Source organism: Cryptomeria japonica, chromosome 10 (assembly GCF_030272615.1).
Source record: "Cryptomeria japonica chromosome 10, Sugi_1.0, whole genome shotgun sequence".
NCBI classification, from domain to species: Eukaryota; Viridiplantae; Streptophyta; class Pinopsida; order Cupressales; family Cupressaceae; genus Cryptomeria; species Cryptomeria japonica.
In genome coordinates this window covers 283,154,617-283,179,538 of record NC_081414.1, presented here as the reverse complement: position 1 = coordinate 283,179,538, position 24,922 = coordinate 283,154,617, and the positions used below count along the sequence as shown (strand labels likewise).

The window sequence follows — 24,922 nt, the reverse complement described above, 5'->3', positions numbered from 1 at the left end:
ATGGACACTGGGGGGGTAAATCAATGTTCTGCAATTTTTAACTTTGACAACTGTCCTTTAAACCACTTAATGCACATGAAAGAAATTAAAGTGCAAAAACATAAAGAAAAGATCAGCAACACCATAACACCAAGATTTTTATGTGGAAACTCGGTTAAGGGAAAAACCACGGTGGGATTCTAACCCACAATATTAATATACTCTGCTAAAAGTATAGAAATATTACAAAAGGGGAATGCACATGCATTCAAGCACACTGCCTAGAACTCACTGCTCAATTTACAAATAAGGGCTACAACCCGAAAGGCTCACTACCTTACAAAGTGTTTGTAAGAGATTACAATGTATTTTGAACTATGATATAGCATCAACAAATGCCTAAGTATAGTTCTGGTTAAGCACAAAACATATTCTTACTCTGCTCTACAATATTGCTCTGTTCTGATATTCTGCAACATAACAGAGCACCAATCTTCACCTTGCACACAATCACTCATACACATATCTCGCACAATTACCTAAATGCCAAAATGATCAAATAAACCTGTCTTATATATCCATATCACCAATTTAGGTCACCACCACGTCGGCTTCAAGAACACATCACAAAAGATGAAACGTGTACACAAGTCGGCTCAATCTGATCAAAAACAACTAAGCGAACTAAAACAAAATGTCCACACACTTCCCACAGGTTGGCTTACCAACCTTGAACACATAATCAATCACCAAAATCGATCGGCAAGATCCGCAAAATGAATTATCACACGTTACCACTGATAACCACTATTCTAGCCAAAACATGATTACCAGATCTTCTAACTTACACAAAACTTATCACCAAAAGCCACAAACCTGGAATAAGATAAATTGCATATCCATAACACATCTCCCAGACCCGCAAAGCAAAATTCTCAACCAAAATAATCCGCCAACCAAAACACTGTACACTTTGCCGGATACACTGTTCTTATCAAACCTCACCAATAATTGATCAATCTTCAATCAATCTTCTGGAATGATAAAAACATGAAGTGTGGATGCCAATTCTGATATGAGTTGCCATCAATGACAACATCTCAACATACATGCAGTGTCTCTTGCCAACACCTGTTTGATTAGATCAAAAGTAAAAGATTGAAATTGTAATCTTGTGATGAGTATATATATTTTTTTGCATCGTAACATTACTTTTTGATCCTTGCATGTAATGTCCCTTCTTGGGGTCTTCCTGATTTTTGCCCTAGAAAAACAATTTCCACTTAAGTCTAAGAAGGTAATTCATTTACAAGCATAACTTTAATAAAATATTGTCAATTGTAATACATTATTTAAGATAATCTTGGTTTAGGTCCTACAACAATATCCATAATCATTAAAAAGTAAGAACATATGATAATATCTAACTTTACAAAGAATTAACACAAATATCAAGATTTCATAACAACATATACATCCTATGAACATCATTTATATTTAAATCCAAAATAGCAATAATTATTATTCCAAAGCATATTCCTATAGTAATCATATTAGGAATTCGTTAGAAACATTTGCAAACCACAATCTCAAGGACGATTGTACTAGTATTGTGAGAGCATGGATGGATCCTCAACCAACCATCTTGGGGTGGCATCCTTGAGAAGACCCTCAAGCCCAAGAGCACTCACACACCTCTCGGCCTATGAGCATTGCATCTCAAGGTGGTGTACTTAAAAGTCCCTCAAGCCCAAGAGCACTCCTTCACCTCTTGGCCCAAGAATATGGCAAGATCTCGATCTACTCCATCCCTTAGTCCAAGCGCCCCATCATTCTCAATTACACCCCGGAGCACTCATACACCTCCCAACCCAAGAGCACTACATCTTGGGGTGGCGTGCTTTAAAAGAGCATAAAGATTGCCTTCCTCACCAAGCCTGGGACCACTCATACGCCTCCCAACCCACAAGCGCTCCATCTCGAAGTGGTGTGCTTGATGAAGGATAGGTTAGGACTTCACCTCTGGTAAACTTGAAAGGCCTGATATCCTTCCTATTTGCAATCCATTTCTAATGAATTCAAAATTGATTAGCTATATGAATTGGCTATTAAATACATATTAAAAGGAATTGCAATTAAATTACTTAGTATGATCAATTATTTAATTTCTGCAAGGTATAACTATTGCATCTATATATTTATAATTTATTTCTATTCATAAACTTATCTCTCAATCTATTATTGTTGATGATAATAATAATTTCTGCCTTGTATCTTAGCTATCTTTTTATGTTTTCAGATTTCATTTCATCAATGATCCCCCTCTCGAATGAGATTGTTCCCTTTTTATATCTCCCTGAGTGGAGGAAGTCATAACCCTTTATTTTGTAAGGGTTACCGCTCTTCATGAAGTGCTGCCTAGAGGTGATAATTGGTAATCTCTGCCTTAAATCATTTAATCCAGTCGTCCTCCTTTATTTAGCCATCCTCTTCTTATAAATAACCGATTTGGGAATTATTTCCTTTTTCGTTGGCCTCTACAATGAATTCTTTTAATTAACTGTTGATAATCTTTTCTTACACTATTCAGCCCTTATTTTGACTTGCTATGGTATTCTCTTGCCTTGGTTGGCCCTTACATGGAATTGCTATTTTACCCTTGGTCGGCTCCTAGCTATTTCCCAAGTGTAAAGATTACGATTTGTATTTATTAAGGCAATGTTCTCAAAGGGAGCATGACATTGGAGGAGTTCTATTATCATTTGTAAAATCATAAAGAATCCATTGGTGTAATCTATTTTTGGCTTTAGACTATCATGTTTGGCATGCTTTTACACACTTGAAATTGGACTTAAAATCAACCATTCACATTTGGATTTGGGATCTAAAACAAACCATTGTCTTTTAATGTAATGTCCCCTACTGAGTTTAGGCCTGTTTCAACCATAATTAATCCATTCCGATATACTTTAAACTAGATTTATGTATATAAACACATTCTCCTTCTAATATTCACTTGAGAATTCTTTCTGATTTACACTCTAATATCTATCTATCGGATCAGCCATTATTTCTATATGTATATATATTCAATAATATTATAATGTATGTTTTACTTTTATTTTCAATAATATTATAACATATGTTTTACTGCAGAACAGTTCTTATAAGATAATATAGGAATAATGAGTATTATACTATTATCAGGATTCATCTATCTATTATAATGATTATACTGTTATCAGTATTAATATAGTAATACTATTATAAATATTTGTCTATTCATTATAATTATTATGTTGTTATTAATATAATTATTATATGACTGTTAGTAGTTATTTATTAATATCCTACATAAGAACACTATCGGGCTCCCATATGCTAAGCAATGCATATTAAGCACATCCCATGCATACCACCAAAGCAAGGATGTTACCGTCTGTCACTTAATAATAATTCTGATCTGCTTTCTATCGATGGCTGTTTCAATTCTGAATTCTGCTCAGAACTGCAATTGCTGATCTTTCAAATCTAGATCAGATCTCAAATTGCTTGATCCTTATTGCCTACAAATTACTTGCTAAATCTTCCTGGCTGCTGTTTCCTGAATGCCCCCCAAACTTTCTTAAATAATGACAGTAGTAACAAATATTATATACAAACTTATTCTTCTTAAACTAATTAATTTAGGAATTCTTTCTGATTATACTCTAATTTTATTTGTCTAACCAAACATTAATTTTTTATATATATATGTCATACGTACTGCGGTCTATATTAATATTACTAGATTGTCGTATTAGACTACAGGTTGCTTATAGCAGAGATGTTCTAATCAAATTCCTTCCACGTAATTATTTACGCACAACCTCCATAATTATATTCACCGTAATTCTTTCATCGACTATCAATGGCTTGATGCTAGTGTTGACTTCTCATTACTGAGTCGGGGGCTGGCTAATATCAATCCGTGATACTTGCAGTATGGTCTGTAGGGAGTATGAAGCCTCCACGTGGGTTGTCCCTTGCGGAGATGGCACTTATTACTAGCTTCTCCCTTGTTATCCCTTGATGACGTTTTTCTGCCGCCCCCTTCTTGGAATTATCGTGACTTCTTCATTATATCTTGTATTTAGGGAGATTGCACCTTTCCATATTAGAGGAGACACAACTCCTACTAATCGATCCTCCTCATAACTAAATCGGCTTATACTAACGATATCGATTAGTGTTAGCACCATCTTTAATATTTATTACTAATTGTTATTATCAGTGATGCTAAATGATCTGATATAGTTGTATTATTCCATTAACTTGTGACCATTGATTAATTCCCATGCTGATAACTAATCAATATCGTATCTCTTCATGAAGGTAATTATTTCTTCTTTAATTTGATAACTAATAGTTAACCTTCGATGTTTATTCAATCGATATTTAATAAATATAATAATATTTGATATCATATTTAATATTTAATATTAAATATTGCTATTTAATAAATATAATAATATTTAATATCGTATCGATATTTAATAAATTTTAAATAATCATTCATTGGTAAGTATTATATTAATTAATAATAATAATTGCTTCATTTCATATGTATATATAACGATTAAGGAGGGGACATGACATTTAACCCCCAAGATCTGCGTATGTATGCTCTCCTCTTGCGCCTCATAGTGATCTTGAAGATCACAAATAAGTGATCTTGTTTTCTTTTCTATGCTTGTTTGTCAATCTATGTGCGGAGATCAAGATTCGAGGTTGATAAAAGCTAGCTTGAAGCTCTTCATATTGAATCAATGGTTTTCAAATAAAAATGGAAGCATAAAATCCAAGTTCACCTGTTCTAAACCCTCTCATTTACATTTTCAAGTGAGTCATTCTTTTTTATCTACTAAAACCATTGTTTGTTTTACATTTCCCTGCTTGGTTTGTCTTCCTCACATAATAATTGGGCTTAGAATCGACATTTCACATTTGGATTTGGGATCTAAAATGAACCATTGTATTTTAATCCTCAAAGTTTACTTACGTATGCTCTCCTCTCGCATCCTATGGCGATCCTAAGGATCAAAAATAACTAAAAAAGTTATCGTGCTTTTCTTTTTTAGGAGGCTTTCCTAGAGAAGTGATCACTCTAGGGGATTACCTTAACTCTCATGTTCTGGTGAAGTATAAAGTGCACGGGATGATTGAAAGACACACCTCTTGAATGTGCCTAGGCTAAGCCTTTAATAACTTTATACCTTAGAGAAGTGAAGGTGAATAGTGGGTGACCCCTTCCTCCTAATTGTTTGTCAATATTCCCTTTTATCTACGGATTAGGCCTCACATACCCTTTACATATATGGAGGATATCCCTAGTTGAGCTTGTAAAGCCCAATTGAAAACCTTTTGGTCACCTTTCCTTGTGGTGTCTTGTGCATATAAAGATTAATAAACCCACTTTAGTAGGCTTGTTCATGTGTCTTGTGTGTTTGAATGTTTAGATCAGCTTCTCCACTTGAAACCAAGAAGGGGCACTTATCCAAATTGAACATTAAGGAAATTGTCTTTTGCATTCATTTCTTATGTGTCCTTGCATATTGGACCACAATTCTCAATAATAAACAAATCTTACCTTTGTGTTCTTAAGATCTAGAGTTGTTAATGTGCTTGGTGTCCTTCCATGCTCTCGAAGAATTATTATCTATCTTGTTGTTTATATCTCCTTGCCAAAAGAAATCATTCAACCAAAACAACAACCGAAACCAAACTTTCAAATATCAAACTTCCTTGACAACCACATTTGAAACTTGAAACTTGGAAACTTGAACTTTGAAGCTCGCATCTTGATAAGATTTGGAGAACAAGAGAAGGATTTAAGAAGCTTGCTGTGTTATTGCTTAAATTCATTCGAGTCTAAGTTGGATCTCCTCTCTTTTTTATTTTTAGCTCTCTTTTTGTTTGGTCTCGCATGTCTATTCCAAGTTGAAGAGCTAGATCGTCTTTTATCATTAGTGAATATAGTGGCTTTTCAGTCTTTGTCTAACCTTGAGTTGGTGTATCTCACTTTTTACTCGTATGCTTGGTCTCACAAGTCTAGATCAAGTAAACCTTTATATTCTAGCACTCTTATTATCAAATCCCTAACATCATTATCAAAGGAGCACTATCCTGGCATTTTCATGAGAATTATCAAGCATCAAAAGAGCAATCTGCGTTGAGCATTGAAGCAATATCAAGTAAACAATAGAATAATTTATGCATAGATCTTAGACTTCATTGAGTGACTGTGAACGTGAAATTGGATCTTGCATTGTATTGTTCCACTTTATTTAGAATCACATTTTCATACCTTCACAACTATACAGCAGCTTTAAAAGAAAACTACAAATATAAATATAGAGCATTATTACTAGTAAATACTAGACTTAGCAAACTTTACAAATCAGTTTGAAAGATCCTTTTGTTAATGTAATAGCATCGGTCAGAATTCTTCTAAACCGACATAGACAACTAAATTGTCTAATTGACCTATCGGCCTCAGACAATTTAGATATACCGATTGAATATTAAGATTGTCAACAAGCATACACAACTTGTTTATATTTATTAAAGTGTCATTTGTGTAACAGTATTATTGTTTATCATTGAAAATCTTTGCTAATAGTATTATTGTTTATCATTTAATTTATGCATAGATCTTAGACTTCATTGAGTGACTGTGAACGTGAAATTGGATCTTGCATTGTATTGTTCCACTTTATTTAGAATCACATTTTCATACCTTCACAACTATACAGCAGCTTTAAAAGAAAACTACAAATATAAATATAGAGCATTATTACTAGTAAATACTAGACTTAGCAAACTTTACAAATCAGTTTGAAAGATCCTTTTGTTAATGTAATAGCATCGGTCAGAATTCTTCTAAACCGACATAGACAACTAAATTGTCTAATTGACCTATCGGCCTCAGACAATTTAGATATACCGATTGAATATTAAGATTGTCAACAAGCATACACAACTTGTTTATATTTATTAAAGTGTCATTTGTGTAACATATAATTCCGCCACCCTTGTATTAGACGTGTTCATTATGATGTAACAAACCCCTAACTAAAGGACGTGATGGTTAAATAGAAGCCGATTTTTGAAGGAGGCGTGTTGATTGGTAATGTCTCTACTTGAATATAAAGATCAGTTTCTCTCACTAGCATCGAAACAACATTCTTGTATCTAGCAGATCGAAGTATCGATATCCTCCAGCAGTTCACATTCATCTCCAGCAGACTCGCAATTCTCCATTAGGGATTTATATTGAGGGTATATCCATTAAGATAATCTATAGCATTTGAGGATCTATCAAGGAAGATCGACTTCATAATCAGATCATATATTTGATATAGCAGATCGGATTCTCTCCCTAAGTGAATTGTTGTTATGCATATACAGCTTCTAGAGTGAAGCAAATTCTTTGTAAAGTCACTTGACATGGTTGAAAGAATAAATATATACTTCATTGCTGGGTTTTTCCACCTTCAAGAGGAAGGTTTTCCAGGGTAATTTTTGTGCAATTGTGTAAACTCCTGTCTATCTAATCTGATCACCTAAATTTAACACCTTTTAATGTGGAACCATATAGGCTAGTTAGTACTGGCTGGGCTGTTCTAAAGTATGTTCCAGCAATTTCCAGAATTTCTTAGAAGATTTATCCCTGCAAAAAGATCAATGAGTAAGCCCTCTTTTGTGTGAGCTATCCTCTTCAAAGTTCAAATAAATGTTTACATGCCTATCCTATGAAGGAAAACAAAGGCACAATAATTGAATTAAACAGTTGGACACATGCGATTATTGATCTCGATTGCCAACCTGGAGATGTCCCAGTAAGTTAATTGAGGGCAAATCTAAAGTTCGTAAAAGGGAACAAAATTGTTAACACAGACATATGGGACAAGATTGTATTGACATCAGACAAAAAATATGTGCCGATTGCCAACCTGCAGATGTCCCAGTAAGTTCATCGGGGGGCAATCTACAGTTCGTAAAAGGGGAACAAAATTGTGAACACAGAAATATGGGACAAGATTGTTGTTGACATCAGACAAAAAATATAAGTGTACACTCCCAATATGCCAAACAACTGTAACAAAAGTGGAAGTAACTGAGATAAGTGAGGGAGAATTTTTTGGAGTCTTCATTGACTGATGACCGAGCTGTGGATAAAGTGATTAAACCACCAAAGTGGACTCCATCAGTATCTGCAGCAAGAAATGTAGTTTTTCATTGTTAAGGCATTGAGGTAAGCGTCCCACGAAATGCTCAAAGTGAAGTAGAAGTTCCAAAGGAAAGCTAAGGCCTCCGGGTCCTCTTCTTTCAAATCTAAAAGAAAAAATATATTCCCTCTGGCATTAAAAAGCAAGACAAGGAGAAGAATTTTCAGAAGTCAAAATAGTTCAATACCAAGTCTAATCAAAAGAGCCATCTCAAAGGGATAAAAAAATATCAATATAAACGAGCGATTCAAGGAAAACTTTAATACAGGTAAATGGTATGCTTTCAATAACATGCCCCATAATTATAAATCTAAATGCAATTCTAAAAAGGCATTCATATTTCAACATTCCACTGAACAAGCAGAAGCACTGTTCCCTCAGGCCAATGAAAAAGGCAAAAGCTATTGTTGATGCCAAACCACAGACTACAGTTTTTCTGCGCAGATAAGAGTTTTTTTTTACTGCTGAAGAACTGGAATAAGTGATGCACAGATTAGTCACACTCAAATTTGGATCAAGTGAATGGAAGGTAACCCTCTAGATCTGATAACTGATACTGTCAACAGAGGAGCCCTACCTTAATACAGTTGGAATATTGTCCCACAGTACTTTAACTAAATTCAACAAAACTATGGTTTTAAGTTTCATCCAACTTTAAAATATTAAAGCTAAAATATGAACTGATACCATATTTATTTTTGTATACTATAGCTATTAATTACTAAAAATAAATATTTAACACTACCAATATTAGTTTCCATGTTAATATGGTATAGGTAGTATATATATATATAACAGACAGACAGACAGACAGACAGACAGCTTTATATTAAAATAATATAGTTTATAGGCAGCAATTCCCTGAAAGAAAATGCCACATGGCATATTATATCCATGTACCTGTACCTGTAATGGATTGCGATTAAGTAAATTAGATTTTGTTAAAAAAGCTTTCTCAAGGAAATGGGCCTAGTGACTATATTCATCCTAACCCTTAAACAATAGGATGAATTCAAAAGGTACAAACGTTGAGAATTACCAAACAATTTAAGATGCAAAAAGTAATCAAGAATGTGCAAGGTGAGATATGTAATTTTGCTGATCTTGAACTTACAGATATGCTTTTTGGGCAGATTAATTTGTATAGGCAGATAGAAAATCAATGCAGGCCTCAACATATAAGAAATAAAAGTAAAAATGCCAATAGCACAGGATACCACAATACTTGCCTAAGACTAAAGTCTTGTTGGTTTCAGCAAAGTTGGCTAAATAAATGGCCAACCACACCCAAATATTTAGGCTGTATCTTTTATCAATACTGCATAGCATCTGAACCAGCAAAACAATACAGAGGAAATGTTTGTATATTCTCAAAAGGTTAATCACAAAGAAAATAATTTCATTTATAAAATGAAGATCATGCAAGGAACAAGAAATGCTCCAGAAGAAAAGCTGCCAAAGCAAAGGCACACCATTACAAGCTGAATATTACAGAATGCAAAGGTTTGCAGCTAGTAAAAAAAATGCTCCAGAAGACAAGCTGCCAAGGCAAAGGCACACCATGACAAACTGAATATTACAACATGCACAGGTTTGCAGCTAGCAATATGTTTGAATCATTCTCCACTCTGGGAGCAATCTACAGAACCAGTTCATGCACACCTGTGGACACCTATGAAAGAGGATTCTGTTTATGATTTTCAAGGTAAACACATCAGGATGCAGACATTTTCCTTATTCAAAGTTGTCAATACAAAATAAATTCCCTCTGAATGGTATTGGTTATCTTGAATAAAGATGAAGAAATGATAATTCCAGCAGAAAGTACTGGAGGTAATCCCACTTAAAAGGAGATGATTGATCCAAATACAAAGGAGGAAGCCATATGCATTATGGAAAAGAAACAGCATTGAACACCTAAAAAATATACACAGAGCAACACTCCGAAACATGGCTCGCCATGTAATAGATTTTGAATTATCTGAGTTCATCACACAGGTTTGTTCCCTTCACAACATGATCCAGAGACCACAATTGATCCAGGGAGAAACAAACTAAAATCTGATTCATAATGTAATGAATGGAAACGATTTATGAAAGAAAGAGAACAACAATAATGACAATCAGACATATGTAGGAGGCAGGGACTGGTATATGTATATGTATATGTAAATTCTCATATGGTAGATGTGCAATTTAATCAAAAGCTTACATTTGCTCTTCTAAAATTTTCTCTCAATGAAGAAAAGGTGGAATAATTGTTGTGCAGCACATTAGGATGACTCGGACACGTGGAATTACTCCATAGCAGCCCTGAAGGAAAAATCTATCAAACTATTCTAAACAATAAGAAGACAAAATCTGCACCACAACCATAATAAGGTGGTCTTCAAGGGCAAAGTCTGCACCGCAACCAACACAAAGTAATAAGACCCAAACCATCACTACAAAGTATGCAGGGAAGATAAAAATGTAAAATGTTGAAACTTGAATGAAATTGTAATTTTTTGATGATGGCTTTCAATCATTGTGTGATTCATATCACAATATCGGCTGCTGTATTTGCATGTTGAAGGAATATTGCACTTCCTTTTTATTCAAATCTAATTGAAAAAGTTTCCCCAATGTTCTACAAGCTCATTTCATATGCTTTGTAGGAGGTTTTTTAATGAATTTAAGTAATTGTTTGATTTGTTCAATAAACAAGTCCAGATAAAAATTGAGTCTGCTGAGTTTTGGCAAGTTGCTAGTTTTGAAACTCATATACATGTGTATATATGTGTATATGTGTGTGTGTATGCATATAAAAAGAGTCTCATTCTTTGATGAAATAGTTGAATCGGCAAAAAACCCGGGCTAGACTTGATAAAATGTTTTATGGAAAAAAACAAATAATTATGTTTTTTTTAAATATAAAGCAAGCCACAACATTTCAGTTTTAACTTTAAGATCTATGGGAAATGCCCAACTTCTGTACCTTCATATATATGGCCTGAATTAAATTAAAATGTTGTATCACCGTAAATTCAATTATTGTCAAATCAAAAGAAACAAATCGTGTAGAATTAGCATAGCATAACTTCTTACAACAATGGAAAAATAAACCATCATCCTTAAATGTACTGAAAAATTGCATTAAGCTTGTGTTAACGAAAACGAGTTTTAGCAACAGAATACATGCTTTGTACTCTAAAGTACTTCAACATGTCACTCTAAACTGTTTGGAAAAATAAAGTTACAAACCTCTTGCTTGGTTTGTTGATTGGACTCTGTTGCAGAACTAGAAGCAAGGGTGCGGACTGAGAAAGAAAACATCCAATGCATTCCATTTGATTTTAACACTTTATTTCTATAGTTGACTTCCACACCATGTGCACTGCCAATTCGTTCACCAAGTTGTGATGAGAAACCTGGCAAAACTGATGACATAAAAATTATTTCAACCAGTTGACATATTTTCAGTTAAATACTAATCTCCAAGATAATCATCTGCAAATACACAGTATTCTAAACTTTAAGGCAAAAAATTACCAATATTATATTCAACAAAATCAAATCACATTAAGAAGATTCTATTAGACTAACATATTTACATAAAACAGGAAACAGTCATTGAGAGTTACAAACTACTGCAGGTAAGCAGGCGCAGATTTTTAAGTTAAATAAAATAAGGTAAAAATAGAAAAGTAAAATATGTGGCATTCCAATATTGTCTTAAATCACTAAGCAATCTAATACTGCCAAATTCAATTAATATCGTAAGGATATTGATTCTTTGTTTACAGATGTAGTATCGGAATGGCTATCCCGAGGGTCAAAATGACATCAATACAAAATCTAAAAAATACTTCGGAAAAGGTGAGAAAAAAAGAAACCCTATGAGATCCTACAAAACCACTGTGATGAGAATAAATAGTCCAAATAACAAGTGTGAAGATTGATCGCTAAAGAAGATAGAACCAAGAATGCCATAATATAGCATGTTAGAATTGGCAAACTGGATCAAACCTGTATTACTATCTCTTGTCAACCATTACTTACATTGTTACCAAAGATCAAAACAAGCTCGTAATGCCCATGTAATGATGGAGGATGTCACATAAACTTTAATTGTATTAAACGTGACAAGGCTCCTGGTCATTATGGTTGTTCTATTACCTTTTTCCAACACTTTTGAGGAATTATGGGTTTTGATCTCATTGAAGCATTCAAGGAGTTTAATAGGTCAAGTGGATTACAAAACATTGTGAATATTAAATTCATTGCACTTATTCCTAAAAAGCAAGAAGCAAAGTCCGGTGATGGTTATCATCCAATATCTCTCAACAACATTGTTAACAAGTTGATGTCAAAGGTTATTACAAATAGAAAAAAACCATTCTCCATTCAGTAACTTCCTAGGAACTAAACAAATTTTCAGTGGTATCACTATAGTTCACAAACTCATTCATCCAGTTATATAAAACGTGTGCAAAGGCTTGCAAGATAGGATAAATATCTCTTAACCTTATGAAAGGGCATGCTGGACTTTCCTCAATGGAGTTTTTTGGGTTCTCGAAAAAATGGTGTGCTTGGATAAAGGAATGCTATTCAACATCAAAAACAAATTAGCCAATAAATCACTCTTCAAAGGTGTTTTTCAGATCCCCTAAACATATTTTGCTGTGTAAATAGTGTATCATTGAGTCTGCTTTGAGGCAGGCCGCCAATATAGGCAAATCCAAAACTTTCCTTTCACTGTGAGCCTTAATGGGCAAGTTTTTTTGTATATTATTTTAAACTTTGAAGGGACTTCCTTCCAAGATATAGGCAGCATCAAATAATTTACTGTCTTCCAGACCTGTCCTCCTTTTTCCTTTTCAAATTCCAGTTTGAATCTCTCTTGCTTTGTCTGCTGCCCCTAGAACTTTCACATTAGTTTGCCTCCTTTTCTCATCCATACAGCATCTCATTCACTATGGATTTTACTTTGAGCTCAGAATTTGATGGATCGATATTGTAGTTTTCTTGTCAAAGTGGAATCTGAGTTTTTACTAAACAGTCAAACCCAAATGAATGAGATGGAGACCATTATTTATGTATTGAATAAGTGGCAGTCACAAACAAATTAACATCAATATCACAAGGGCAGGAAATGTAGCATAGTCTCAACTTCTTATGGTAGATTAGCCAACTTTGAGATTAGCACCCAATTGACTATTTGAGACTTTGGGTGATTTGTGAATGTAAATTAGTCTCCACTACTTTGATTTGGAGTTATTAGTTGTTATGCTAGATTGATTGATTAGTCAAACTAAATGATTGATCAGTCAATCTAACTGTCTGATCCATCAACCAGGGCAACTATGCTGCACTCTAGCACATCAGCAAATGGATTTTAAGGTGAATCCCCCAAACTACCTCAACATACAAATCAAGGAAATATAGATAACTTCAACATGCTCACACACACATACACACAAAATACAACACAAGATTAACTCTAGAGAATCCTACAAGTGGGCAGAGTGAACCATGTTCCTCATTGTCACTAAATTACTAATCCATAGTCATGCATGTTTTACAATACCTCCGTATATTGTCTTGAAGAGAGCATGAATTTCTGCTCTACACGCTACAGTGGAAAATAAAGAGCTAGACCCTCCATACAAAGGATCTACTGTCCACTTGCAGCAGTATGGAAACTCATTGCATCAGCCACACTGGCTCAGCATGCAAAATCTGCTGAAACGAAATTTTGTAAAGGTACTATTCCACCACACTTGTAGTTGCATTCTTCTCCTTCCTCCAATACCCTCTCTCTGCCAACCAAACTCTGCTCTCTAGTCAATAACATGGCTTTGGATCTTAGCTTTGCCAAGAACCTCCGTGAAAATTCCAACAATCTCTGCCTGCCAAGAGCATTGGTCTAGCAATCTCAAGCTCTCAACCAACCATGGATGGATTCAACTCTAACTGTTGACCAACCAGCTCCACACTTGTGGCAACATGGTTCCAAACCATCTTCTTCAATCGATTCACCTTCTGCCTTTGTGTCCCTTCAAATACCATGCTAGCCTACAATGTGGATGGTGCTGCTCCCAAATCTGTCACAGCAAGCAATGAGTGAACAGTTGGGATCAAAGGGGCGTCTCACATTACCCGTGATGGGAAAATGGACATGGCTAGGGCAGAGACAAAAGGTGCAACCAACAAAGAAAGCAGTTGTCTAGCAGACGAAAATTAAAAAATGAACCTGTCAACAAAGGAAAGTAGACATGCACAAGAAGAGGAAGGGTTGCTGCAAATGAAGGGAAACGATTGCCCAGGCAAACTTATCAGTCACACCCAGGGGGAAAACACCCGGCTGTCAAGGAATGTGAACATCAATCAAAGAAACAGAAACAAATGCCACTAATCTAAGAAACAAAAACCTATCGATGGAGAGGAAAAGTCAACAGCAAGGCAAATGGATAGCCACATCGGTGATGGACACATTGTAGTCATCAAGAAAAATGGTCATTGCCATAAAGAAAAACAGTCACCATGCTTGAACTGCCCTTCCAACTTCCTATGTCGCCTTAAACCTTGCTGCCACCAACTCTACACTTGGACATGGCCTTCTGTTCTCTTGGGCAACTGTCAGACAATACAACACTACTCAACCAACATGCCCTTTCCATTCTGCCATACTTGCAGCACTACTAAGAGATTCAATAAGCCTCAGATCACACCTGCAACATTACTACAACTACAAGCAATACTATCAAGCTACTACATGCATTCTTGTTGATAACCAAAACCAAAGATGACTATAGAGTGAATCCTACCACGCTCAATGCTGTTGCAGGTGACTTGCAGCAGACTTAAACATTTGTGGCCTTTGCTACAAGTGAGCTTGCAGCACCATCAAGCATTTGCAAGCTGCTGCAGGTAACTTGCAGCCTTCCTACAGGTGTCATTTCAATTGCTAGAGGAGAACTTGCAGAATTACCTCTTAGTCCACCTAAGCTAATCCACATACAGATCAATGTCACTCCAATAAGTTGTAAGCTTAAAATGGAGTTTTAATTAACACCTCTTCTAGTTTCTCATAGTTATATTCTTGGCGCACTTGTCTATTGAGTTAGATTCTTGGTGCACTTGTCTATTAAGGGTATATATTCTAATTTTAATTACGATTCATATAGTCTCTTTTCCAAGAAAAATCCAGATTTTATAAGAAGACAATTGCAGGTTTAAGAGTTCAATACCATGTATTTGTTGTTCACATTTTCAGGAGTATGCGTTCATGGATTAGCATAGCCAATTATTATTTTGATTGAAGTTTTCACTTTTTAAGCTACCTACTTTCAGAACTTAACTTTCTAAGTGTAGAATCTGCTTGCCATGATCTAAAATTAAAAATCAACGTATCATCTTGGATGTCATTTTTTTTCCTTTCATTTTCAAATCCTAAATAATGAAAACCCTGCTGTTATGCTGCTGAAAGTTTCTATTCTTTCCCACCCTGCTGTATTTGTTTGTTTTACTTTTCTATTCTTTTTTTGAAATTTCAAATTCAAATGAATGAAAACCTACTTTTATCATGCTGATTTTTTTTCCAATGTCTTGAATCTACAATGTGCAATGGAAAGCACGAGCATTAAAAATCCTACACGGAAGCATGGCACATTGGATGCAATCAAGGGCACAATAACCAGCAGTTATTGTGGGTTTAATAGGAAAGGAAGTATCAATCAAATGAAATACCACCTTGCTCGAATTGCTAGCCAGGCTGTCCAGTTGTGTAGCCAAGAGCAAGAAAAAGTGAAAAAAGAAATGACTGCCCTACTTTCTAGTTATGAGGAAATGAAAATTTCAAGGAAAAGAACAAGGGAAACAATTGCATTAGTGATGGATCTTTGCCAAACCCATATCATCTAGAGATTCTCTTCTTTACCCATGGATTCAACAATCCTCCATTGAAAGAGTTCGAGCTGTCTGAATTCCCCACCTAATTTCTTTGTTACTCACAATGTTCCAAGTGTGCAACCTTCGCTTGAAGGTAGCTTGGTACTAAGAGAAATGTCATGAGACAAGGATGGCAGCTGCAAATGCTTGGTACTACAATAATATACCATTTAATGTGGTCAAAATTCCATATTGGATGGATCACAACATGCATTAACCAATGCCAATGTGGATTTTAATAATACATAGCTAGTAGAAGATCGGAGAAAACCAGCAAAAAAACGGCTGCACCATTTTATTGGATGCATGGATATATGACAAGAACAGATGCTAATAAACATTTTTATGACTTGGAGCAGCATATTGGTGTTCCTGAAGTCTATAGATGTTTCGCATGAACTGAAGAATGTCAAGACTTTGTGCAATCTATTTGAGGGGGTGATCCAAGATGTTGAGGTGGAGAACATTGTCCAAATCGTCACAAACAATGCAGTAGCATATGTAGCCGCAAGGAGACTTATTCTAAATAAGAATCCCACCATTTGTTGGAGCTTTTGCGCCACCCATTGCCTAGATTTAACAATTGAGGGCATTGGGAAGAATGGATGGATCTAAAGTGTGGTTGAAGACACTAGAAACAGTACCAAAATTATCTACAACTATACTTGGTTCCTTAGTTTGATGAAAGAGTACACAAAAAGGTAGGTACTTCTGCAATTGAGGGTCACATAATTTGTCAATTTTTTATCACTTTCCAAGGCATTGTAGTGGCAATACCTTCTCTCTAGTAGATGTTTGTGAGCATAGACTGTAAACTCACAAAGTTCTCAATGATGCTGAGTAGTCACAATTTTTTTCACTATGCAAGTTTTTACATGTTTAACTTAGTGAGTTGTAGGGGACGAGTTTTTGTGAGTTGCAGTGCCAAATTCCTGGTGAGTACTCAGTGAGTTTTTAGGAGAAACTTGTGAACGTCAAGTTATTGCCAAGTTCTGCTAAGTTTGAATTTAAATTTTTAGTTGTCAAGTTTCCCCAAGTTTTGGCCATGTTTTTTAATTTGTGGTCTGTCATGTTTGAGTATGTGAACTGCACTTGTGAAAATAAGGACCATTTTTTATGAGTTTTTCCCAAGAACACAAAGGAGATACTCAAAGTAATAAACTTAAGTTTTAGAGGGAGTATTGTTGTTTTGTTATTGCTTTTTGATTTCCAATTTTTTAGGTAACAAAGTGTTTGGTCGAGGTTATAAGTTTGGTCGATGAGGTTAAAATAACAATGGTTTATCCCTATGAGGCCTTAAATAAGGGCAAGGAGGCAATCTTGTATTATTATGATGGGAACAAGAGAAAATCTAAAGTCGTTCAGCACATTATTGATTGTAGATAATGACCAAATATTGAATTATATGAGCCGATCATCTGTTATAATGAAGATTAAAGTTAGCTAAAAGGCTCTGATGGGAGTATTTTAATTCTGGCAATAAGTTAGTTACCAGATATCTTTTAAATCTGCTTCCTCTTCATGAGAAGCATCTGCAGCAAAATGAGTGTAATCTGAAAGATATAGTCCAAGATTTGCATGGTATCAATAATGGAGACTGCAAGAAATAAAAGATGGAGCTGAGTTCCTTTGCTACCATTTGGAAATGCAGAACACACAGAGTGACATTGTCAATCTCAATTTTGACAAATGCCTGGCTAGTGATGCCACTGCCAGCTATAAAGTTGGTATTATCATCTGAATGAAGGATGACAATGAGAATGAAGATATGTCAATATTAAGTAGCTGGATGCCTAATTGTTTTAGTTAGAAACTAAGCTATTGTAGTATCCAAATAGTCCAGCAGGGTTTCCTTTCCTGGACCAAGCTTGGCCAACTGTTTAAGTTATTTCCTTAAATTTCCATGAGATGTACTGAGGGGAATGCCAAGTTGCTGGTGCCAGCTATAATAATAATATCATGGTAATGGTGGATGACAACAAGAATGCCAATATTGTCATTATAAGCAGCTGGCTGCATACTTGTTTGAGTTAGAAGCTAAACTATTGTACTATCTAAATAATCCAGCAAGGTTTCCTTTCTTTAAGCAATCTTAGCCATCTGCTTAGTTATTTCATTAATTTACTGGAGATATACTGGGGCATGTTTACTATAAAGTTTTTATTAATGTAACGTTTTCTTTATCAAAAATTAGCAGTTATTCCTTCCAATCAGAAATAAGCTTCCATAAAAATAAAATTCTGAAAGGGGCAACAATAATTATTTACTTTCAAAGGATCTAACCTGTTTTGCAGATGCTGTTCTACAATTATATCAGATATTGAAATACAAATTATGACCTCAGCACTCCAAAGATCATAATCAACAAATTTGAAGTCATATTTTATTACATGCTCTTCACTTTTTTTTTTTAAGTTTAGTTTAAAAATAGCAAAGAAACATTCGATTCCAATAAATGAAGATAAGCAATAAAAACAAGCTTCCTTCTTACCATTACTTGATAGCCTGACATCAGGCCTGCATCTCTTTAATTCTTTAAAAATCTGCAAAAATAAATAAACTACGAAATTTAGAAATGATTTTATTTAGTTTTAGCATAGAAACATAAGCCATTGATTTCCTTTTCATGGGCATTGGTAATTTACCTGAACAGACATTTCTTACAGTTACAATTATAATAACTCAGGAAGCCATTATTGTCCTCACTAGAATTTCATATTTGCTTCACAAAACCTTTTTCCTTTTAAAACTACAATAACATGTGTAAGAAATAGAAAAAGAAACAATCAAAATTAAAGGAACCAAGGAATCAGCATAATGAATTAAAAATTTAAAGGGCTGAGATTGCGATGGAGAGATTGAAATTTATCATGTACAATGCATACAAAGCTCCAATGCCATTTTCTAATCATTGCCTTGACTTCAATAAAATTATGTGGTGGCAGACATTACTAACAGTCTTTCTGAAATTTAACAGATGAATAAAGCCCCCTCACTAAAATCAGCTGGAATCTAATTAAGCAGGACTCATAATTAGCTAGAATCATGAGATTTAAATACCTCAATGGTCGTGAAGGCATCTCCTTCCTTCACTCCGAGCAGCTGCCGAGAGGGTCTAATACCTGGAATAATCACATAAGGACTAAGGATCTTGTCTGCTCGGGTTATCAGTGGCAGATTGGTAATGGAGAGAGAGTTTGTTTTTGGAAAGACCCTTGGTTTTCGCCCATCCCCTTAAATTCCCATCCTATTTATTTGGCTATTCGCCCAGTCCTAGAAGGAAGGTTGGGGTGCTTTGTCAAAGACTACTAGGATTCTTCGGTCTCCCCCCCTTCCTAGAGAGTTGACCGCAACTGGGTTCACCCTCATCTCCGTAATGCTGCTGAGGATATCATCACCTCTCTCTAATCAAAGATACCAAAGGACCCACCTTCAAGATATTCTCATTTGCCAGATTCCCGTCATGGAAACTATTTGGTGAAGTCTAGTTTTAACTTGTTGGAACCAAAATGGACCCCTGTTTTTAACTGGATGATTCTGTGTAAGCACAATGTCATCCCTCAAGTGAGTTTTTCCTTGTGGACTTCTTGCCACAGAAAGGTCTTCACAATGGATATCCTACAAAAAGGAGGTATGCAACCGGTGAACAGATGTTTTCTCTGTGAACAAGCAAAGGACAGTGTTGATCATCTTCTCATTCACTGTGTCTATACTTGGAACATAAGGCAGAAGGTTCTCAACCTATTCTTGATGAGCTGGGTTTGGCACAGAGGCATAAAAGGCATAACATAAAGTTGGTCCCATCCTTTTTCTCACAATCTCATTGTGGAACTTTGGTGGTTGGCTTTCCTTCACCTTGGCTGGGGGGTCTGGAAAGAATGCAATAACAGATTCTTTGGAGATAAAAAGAGACCTTGGCAACTCCTCACTGATTCCATCATAAACTCCATCAAGGAGAACATCAAAGGAGTTGAATTAAAGAAGCCTTCAAGAAATCCTTCGGAGCTGGAAAACAAAATTCTTCATTCTTGGGATGTCTTAGATCTTCTCACCAGCGTGAACACCAATAAGGCCTCGGCCCAGCATCCTACCTTCTGGTCCTCCCAACCCTAGCTGGCTCAAGCTCAATTTTCACAACTCTTCCTATTGTAATCTGGGGCAAACAAGATGGGTGGTGTCGTGAGGGACCATAAAGGCAATTTCATATTTGTCTTTATTGTCAAGCTAGGAGATCAAACTTCAAATTATGTTGAGGTGACGCCAGCATATTATGGGATCCTTATTGTGAAGGATAAAGGTCTCGATAATATTATTTTTGAGGGGGACTCCTTAAATGTCATAAACATGTCGATAGGCAAGGCTTTGCCTAGTTGGCCATTTTGAGATACAATTACTTTGGCTTGGAGTAACTTAACTTCTCTGCAGAATCACAAGGTCTCTCACGTGTTTAGGAAAGGCAACCAGGCTATGGATTCATTGGCCAATTTGGCCATGCATGTAAATAATTTCACCATTTGGGATGTTGAGATCTCTCTCCTGAATCAAGTGAAACAAAGACTAAAAAATGAGGTCAAATTAAATGGCTCATATGGTTAGAAACCTTCACCTTACTTCTTATGATGATTCTTTTATTTGCTCATACCATTTTTTTGGTACATTCTCAAAGGAAGCTCTTTATACTTCCTGGCTTATCAGTGTTCTTTTTAATTGCTCTTTTATCTTGGTGCTGGTTTATACGTTCAGAAACTTCTGGAACCTTTCCTTCCTCCCCTAACCATCTTCTCAAGAGCATTGGTGTCTCCATCATGGGCATTGACCTAATCCAAGTGGAGCCTAAGGACTGTGAGATGCTCAAGGGCAATCAAGAAGCTTGGGAGATTCTAGTGATGGCAATTTTGATCCCTACATTGAAGCTATGAATGGTTTTGACCAAGCTCTCTCTGCAGAATTTGCCAACTCTTGGAAGGACGGTATGTGACTATGCGGGGCATCTCTTTTCAAGATTCTATGGAAACCATTACTACCGCTATTGGGCTGCACAATGATGGCATCAAACTAGCTAAGAAAACAAAAGGTGATTATAGAGACACCATGAAAAGGTTCCTTGCAGATGGGAAGGTCAATCGTATTCGAAATAGTTTTAACAGGGATGACCTCCTGGGGGTTTGGGCCAAACTTGCTTGAGTGTTGATGAGGTACCTTACCTTGGAAGGCTGCTACAAGCGGTTTCATTCCTTCCTCTTTCCCATGTTGAATCATTTCCGACACAATGTTAATTTAAATTTTGCTTTTTGGATTTTCTCCTCCTTGGAGGAATCAATGAAAAAAGCTCAAATACTGGAAAAAACTTGCCCCTCCACCAATGCTTGATACTTCGGCTTTTCCAATATAATCTTCCTCTCACCCATGCTTTTAATGTTCATCCCAGAATTGTCAACCTTTCCCTCCTTGCACAAAATGAGGGCCCCATTCCTAAGAAAAACTTTATGGCGCCTCTTCCTCTTCAGCCTCTGTCGCCCCCAATTTGAATTTGGGCCCATAGAACTCTTTGCACACCAAACCCCCTCCCGTGGCCAAGGAAGCTTCTCCTAAGGGCAAAACCCTTACAATGGACCTCACTCCCCCCAATTCTCAAGGCAAGAAAGTGTGTTTCCAAGACCCACCTAAGGACTCCCTTGTCTCTAACTCTAAAGAGGACTCCAACTCTCTTAGCTCTTTTAGTTTCCATTCGCATGATTCTCCTAGTCTAGCTAGCTCCCCTTGCCCTCCCCCCTAGTTGAATGATCCCCCCATTCCCCTCCCAAAGATTTTGCCCAAGATAACCCTGATGTGGTCCTTGTCTTCCAACCTAACTAGCCTTAGTCCCTTCTCTGTATCTAGCTTCAAGCAAAAATTGAGGAAATTTGCAAAGGTTTTAACACCCACATGGGCAATTCTAAATGGCAAATGGTCCAACTTCATTCTGCCAAACAAAAGATTCAAATTCTTGAAACCCTAATGCTCAAGAAAGCTCAAGAATGGTAGGCGGTGTCTATTTACAAAAGCATTTGGGATGTTATGAAGAAAGTGGCAGCTACCTTTGATAATTGGGAGAAGCTCAACAAGGAAGTGCAAGACAGCAAGGAGGTGGGCTCGGGGAATCAAAGGAAGCTCTTGAGGAAGAGGTGTTTAAGCTGAAAGAGAATCACGGGGTTCTTCTAAAGAAAATTTAGGACTTAATCAACTAATGCAAGTATTCATTTAAAAACATGGCCACTACCATTCAAGTTTTGCAACGAGAGTTGTGTAGGAAAAAGGAAAGGCATGTTACGAAGACTCCCCACTCATTTGTCTATTGCAGTTGGTTCCAACGTCTCTCTGGGGGAGGTATCTTTCGAAGATAAATGGGAGTTGCTTAACAAGAAATGGCAAACCATTAAGAGCCTGAGATCTTTAAATGATACTTAGTTCTCTGTTGGTCTCCAACAAGTTTCCGCAGTTTTGCCATGTTCCTAGTTCTCTGTTTTTAGTTGTGTTAGTTTTAGTTTTTTGTTTTCCTAATCTCACTGCTTGTGAGATTTTCTCTCTACCTTGATGGTTGTTTTGTGTATGGGTTTGGGCCCTTATGGAGCTTATCTAATCAAAACAATCTTTGTGAGTCTCCCAATATGATCAAAAGATGCAAAAATATAAAACACAATATGAGAAATTAGGAAATTGAAAAGAGATTGTCCACATTACTTTATCATTTGCTTTTTCATTGTATGTTTATAACATGTTGTAGTAACAAAACTTCATAACCACAAAGAAACTAACCCAAGAAACTACTGTACATCTCTAATTGGCTTATGTATTGTCTAAACTATGACTTGAATATTGAATATCATGACCAAGACTTTATTACATGACTATCTAGCAATTAAATTAAGACTTAGCATTATGGTAGTTGCATTAATAGTCTATCACTCTCCCTTAATGGTAATGCATGGTACAAAATAAGCTTGTCCCTAAATTTGATAAACTAATCATGTCCAAGCAATTACATGAAGATATTGGTCCTCGGCTCATAAGCTGAAAAATGTTGTAACAATTTCCATATTTTCCACAAGATGCAAGATGTAATGGCAATGTAATTCAGCATGCTTTATGTGTGCATGGAATACAAAGATTTTGGCCAATTTTTAGCACACTTCAATTGCCTTAATGAAGTATTGTTGCTTCAGTATTGTGTCACTTCAGTATTCCCATGGAAAATTTTGAATATAAAAGAGCAGCAAATAAAAAAACAACATCCACCGCCCATCCCAATGGTCCAAACCCCCATAGGGATCTGTCCAGCTTCCACAAGCAAGGGCATCCAAAGGGGCATTTCCCTCTAGGAGAACTTCCCTAACGTCCAACAGAAAAAACCACTAAAAATTTAAAAAACTGAAAATTAGAAGAAATCATAAAACCCTTACCCTAAAATTAAAATGGGGCCTTGCCCATCAAGTCCCCCCCAACCTAAAAACGCCTTACAAATACCCTAACCCATTCTCTATTGCAATCACCAAAAGAGTAAAAGAAGAAGAGGAAGTCCCCTGGATTTAAAAAACCAACATTTAACAAGTAAAAGAAGAAGAGGAAGTCCCCTGGTTTGGTGATGCTGCCCCTCGACCCTACTAAGTTTGCCGCCCACAAGCTCCAATCTAAGTTTAAAAAGTAAAACTTGTTTTGGGCTACACTAAATAAAATCCTTAGGAATTGAATTCTATATATACTTTTGGTTTGCAGTGATTCTTGATTCTAAGTAATGCTACCTTGGTTACACCCAAATGATTTAGAAAGTAAATATAGTGATCTAGTGAAGATGCTTTGATTTGTGACCTTACTTAGGAACATGTTGAAGCTCCTAGATACTATTATAAAATGGCACACTCAAATTTTGGATTACAATGGCTGAAGTGGAGAATGCTATGGCTAATGAACAATGTCACTCAAATGCAAGTAGTAGTACAGTAACAAATCAATTACAATTCAATACAAATATCAGAAGACAAGTACTTCAAACTACTGTACAAGTTAGACTAGTGGATTTATTACAAAGTATTCTTGAACTTCAAAATATTTTTGTATTGGGTAAGATGAGACGATGTATGCTACAACCCATTTGGAATCTAGCAAGAATGAAGATCCAATAATTGAACCTTCATTGTCAGACAATTGAGTGATTGATCCAATGTTACTAACAGTTAACATGACAAAGAAACCAACAATGAAAAATATGAAGATCCTTGGAAGGAATCTCACCAATACAATTGTTGATGGTGGGTTTGGTGTAATGTAGTTCTAAAAGAAACTTGGAGAAGTCTAGACAAGTCGACCATTTGGCCCCCAAATTTTCAACTTGTGAGTGCACATCAACAAGGTATTAAGGTAATTGGAGTTTCAATGGGCCAAGAGGTGATTATTAGAACCCAAGCATTTTTGTTGAATTTTATGCTCATTTCATTATGAAAGAAAACATACAATACATTCTTGGGTTGAGATTGCTAGTAGCACACAAAGTCCATCACAATTGGAAAAAGGATACAATCTCCATTGAGAACAAGGGTCAAAAGTTTATAATCAATTTGAAAATCCAAGCAATCGATGAGGAAGCAAGTTCCTCTTATTCGTTAGATTCAAACTTTGAAGAAGAATGGACGAGAAGCATGATCAGATCTATGGAACCAAACGATGAAGGGATTTCAGAATTACAATCGTGTTCAAAAGAGAAAACA

The 24,922-nt window shown here is 35.9% G+C and overlaps 1 protein-coding gene across 5 annotated transcripts in view; it reads right to left on the bottom strand.

Annotated features, from left to right (window-relative positions):
* LOC131053796 (probable mitochondrial import inner membrane translocase subunit TIM21) overlaps nucleotides 1-24,922 on the bottom strand; it is a 156,211-nt gene that overhangs the window by 110,530 nt on the left and 20,759 nt on the right. For all 5 annotated transcript variants that reach the window (XM_057988441.2, XM_057988442.2, XM_057988445.2 and 2 more), the window contains 2 exons: nucleotides 18,673-18,724; nucleotides 11,493-11,668 (listed from right to left, as the gene is read on the bottom strand). In XM_057988441.2, the coding sequence (XP_057844424.1) occupies nucleotides 11,493-11,668; nucleotides 18,673-18,724 (228 nt within the window). The remainder of the gene's footprint in view (nucleotides 1-11,492; nucleotides 11,669-18,672; nucleotides 18,725-24,922) is intronic.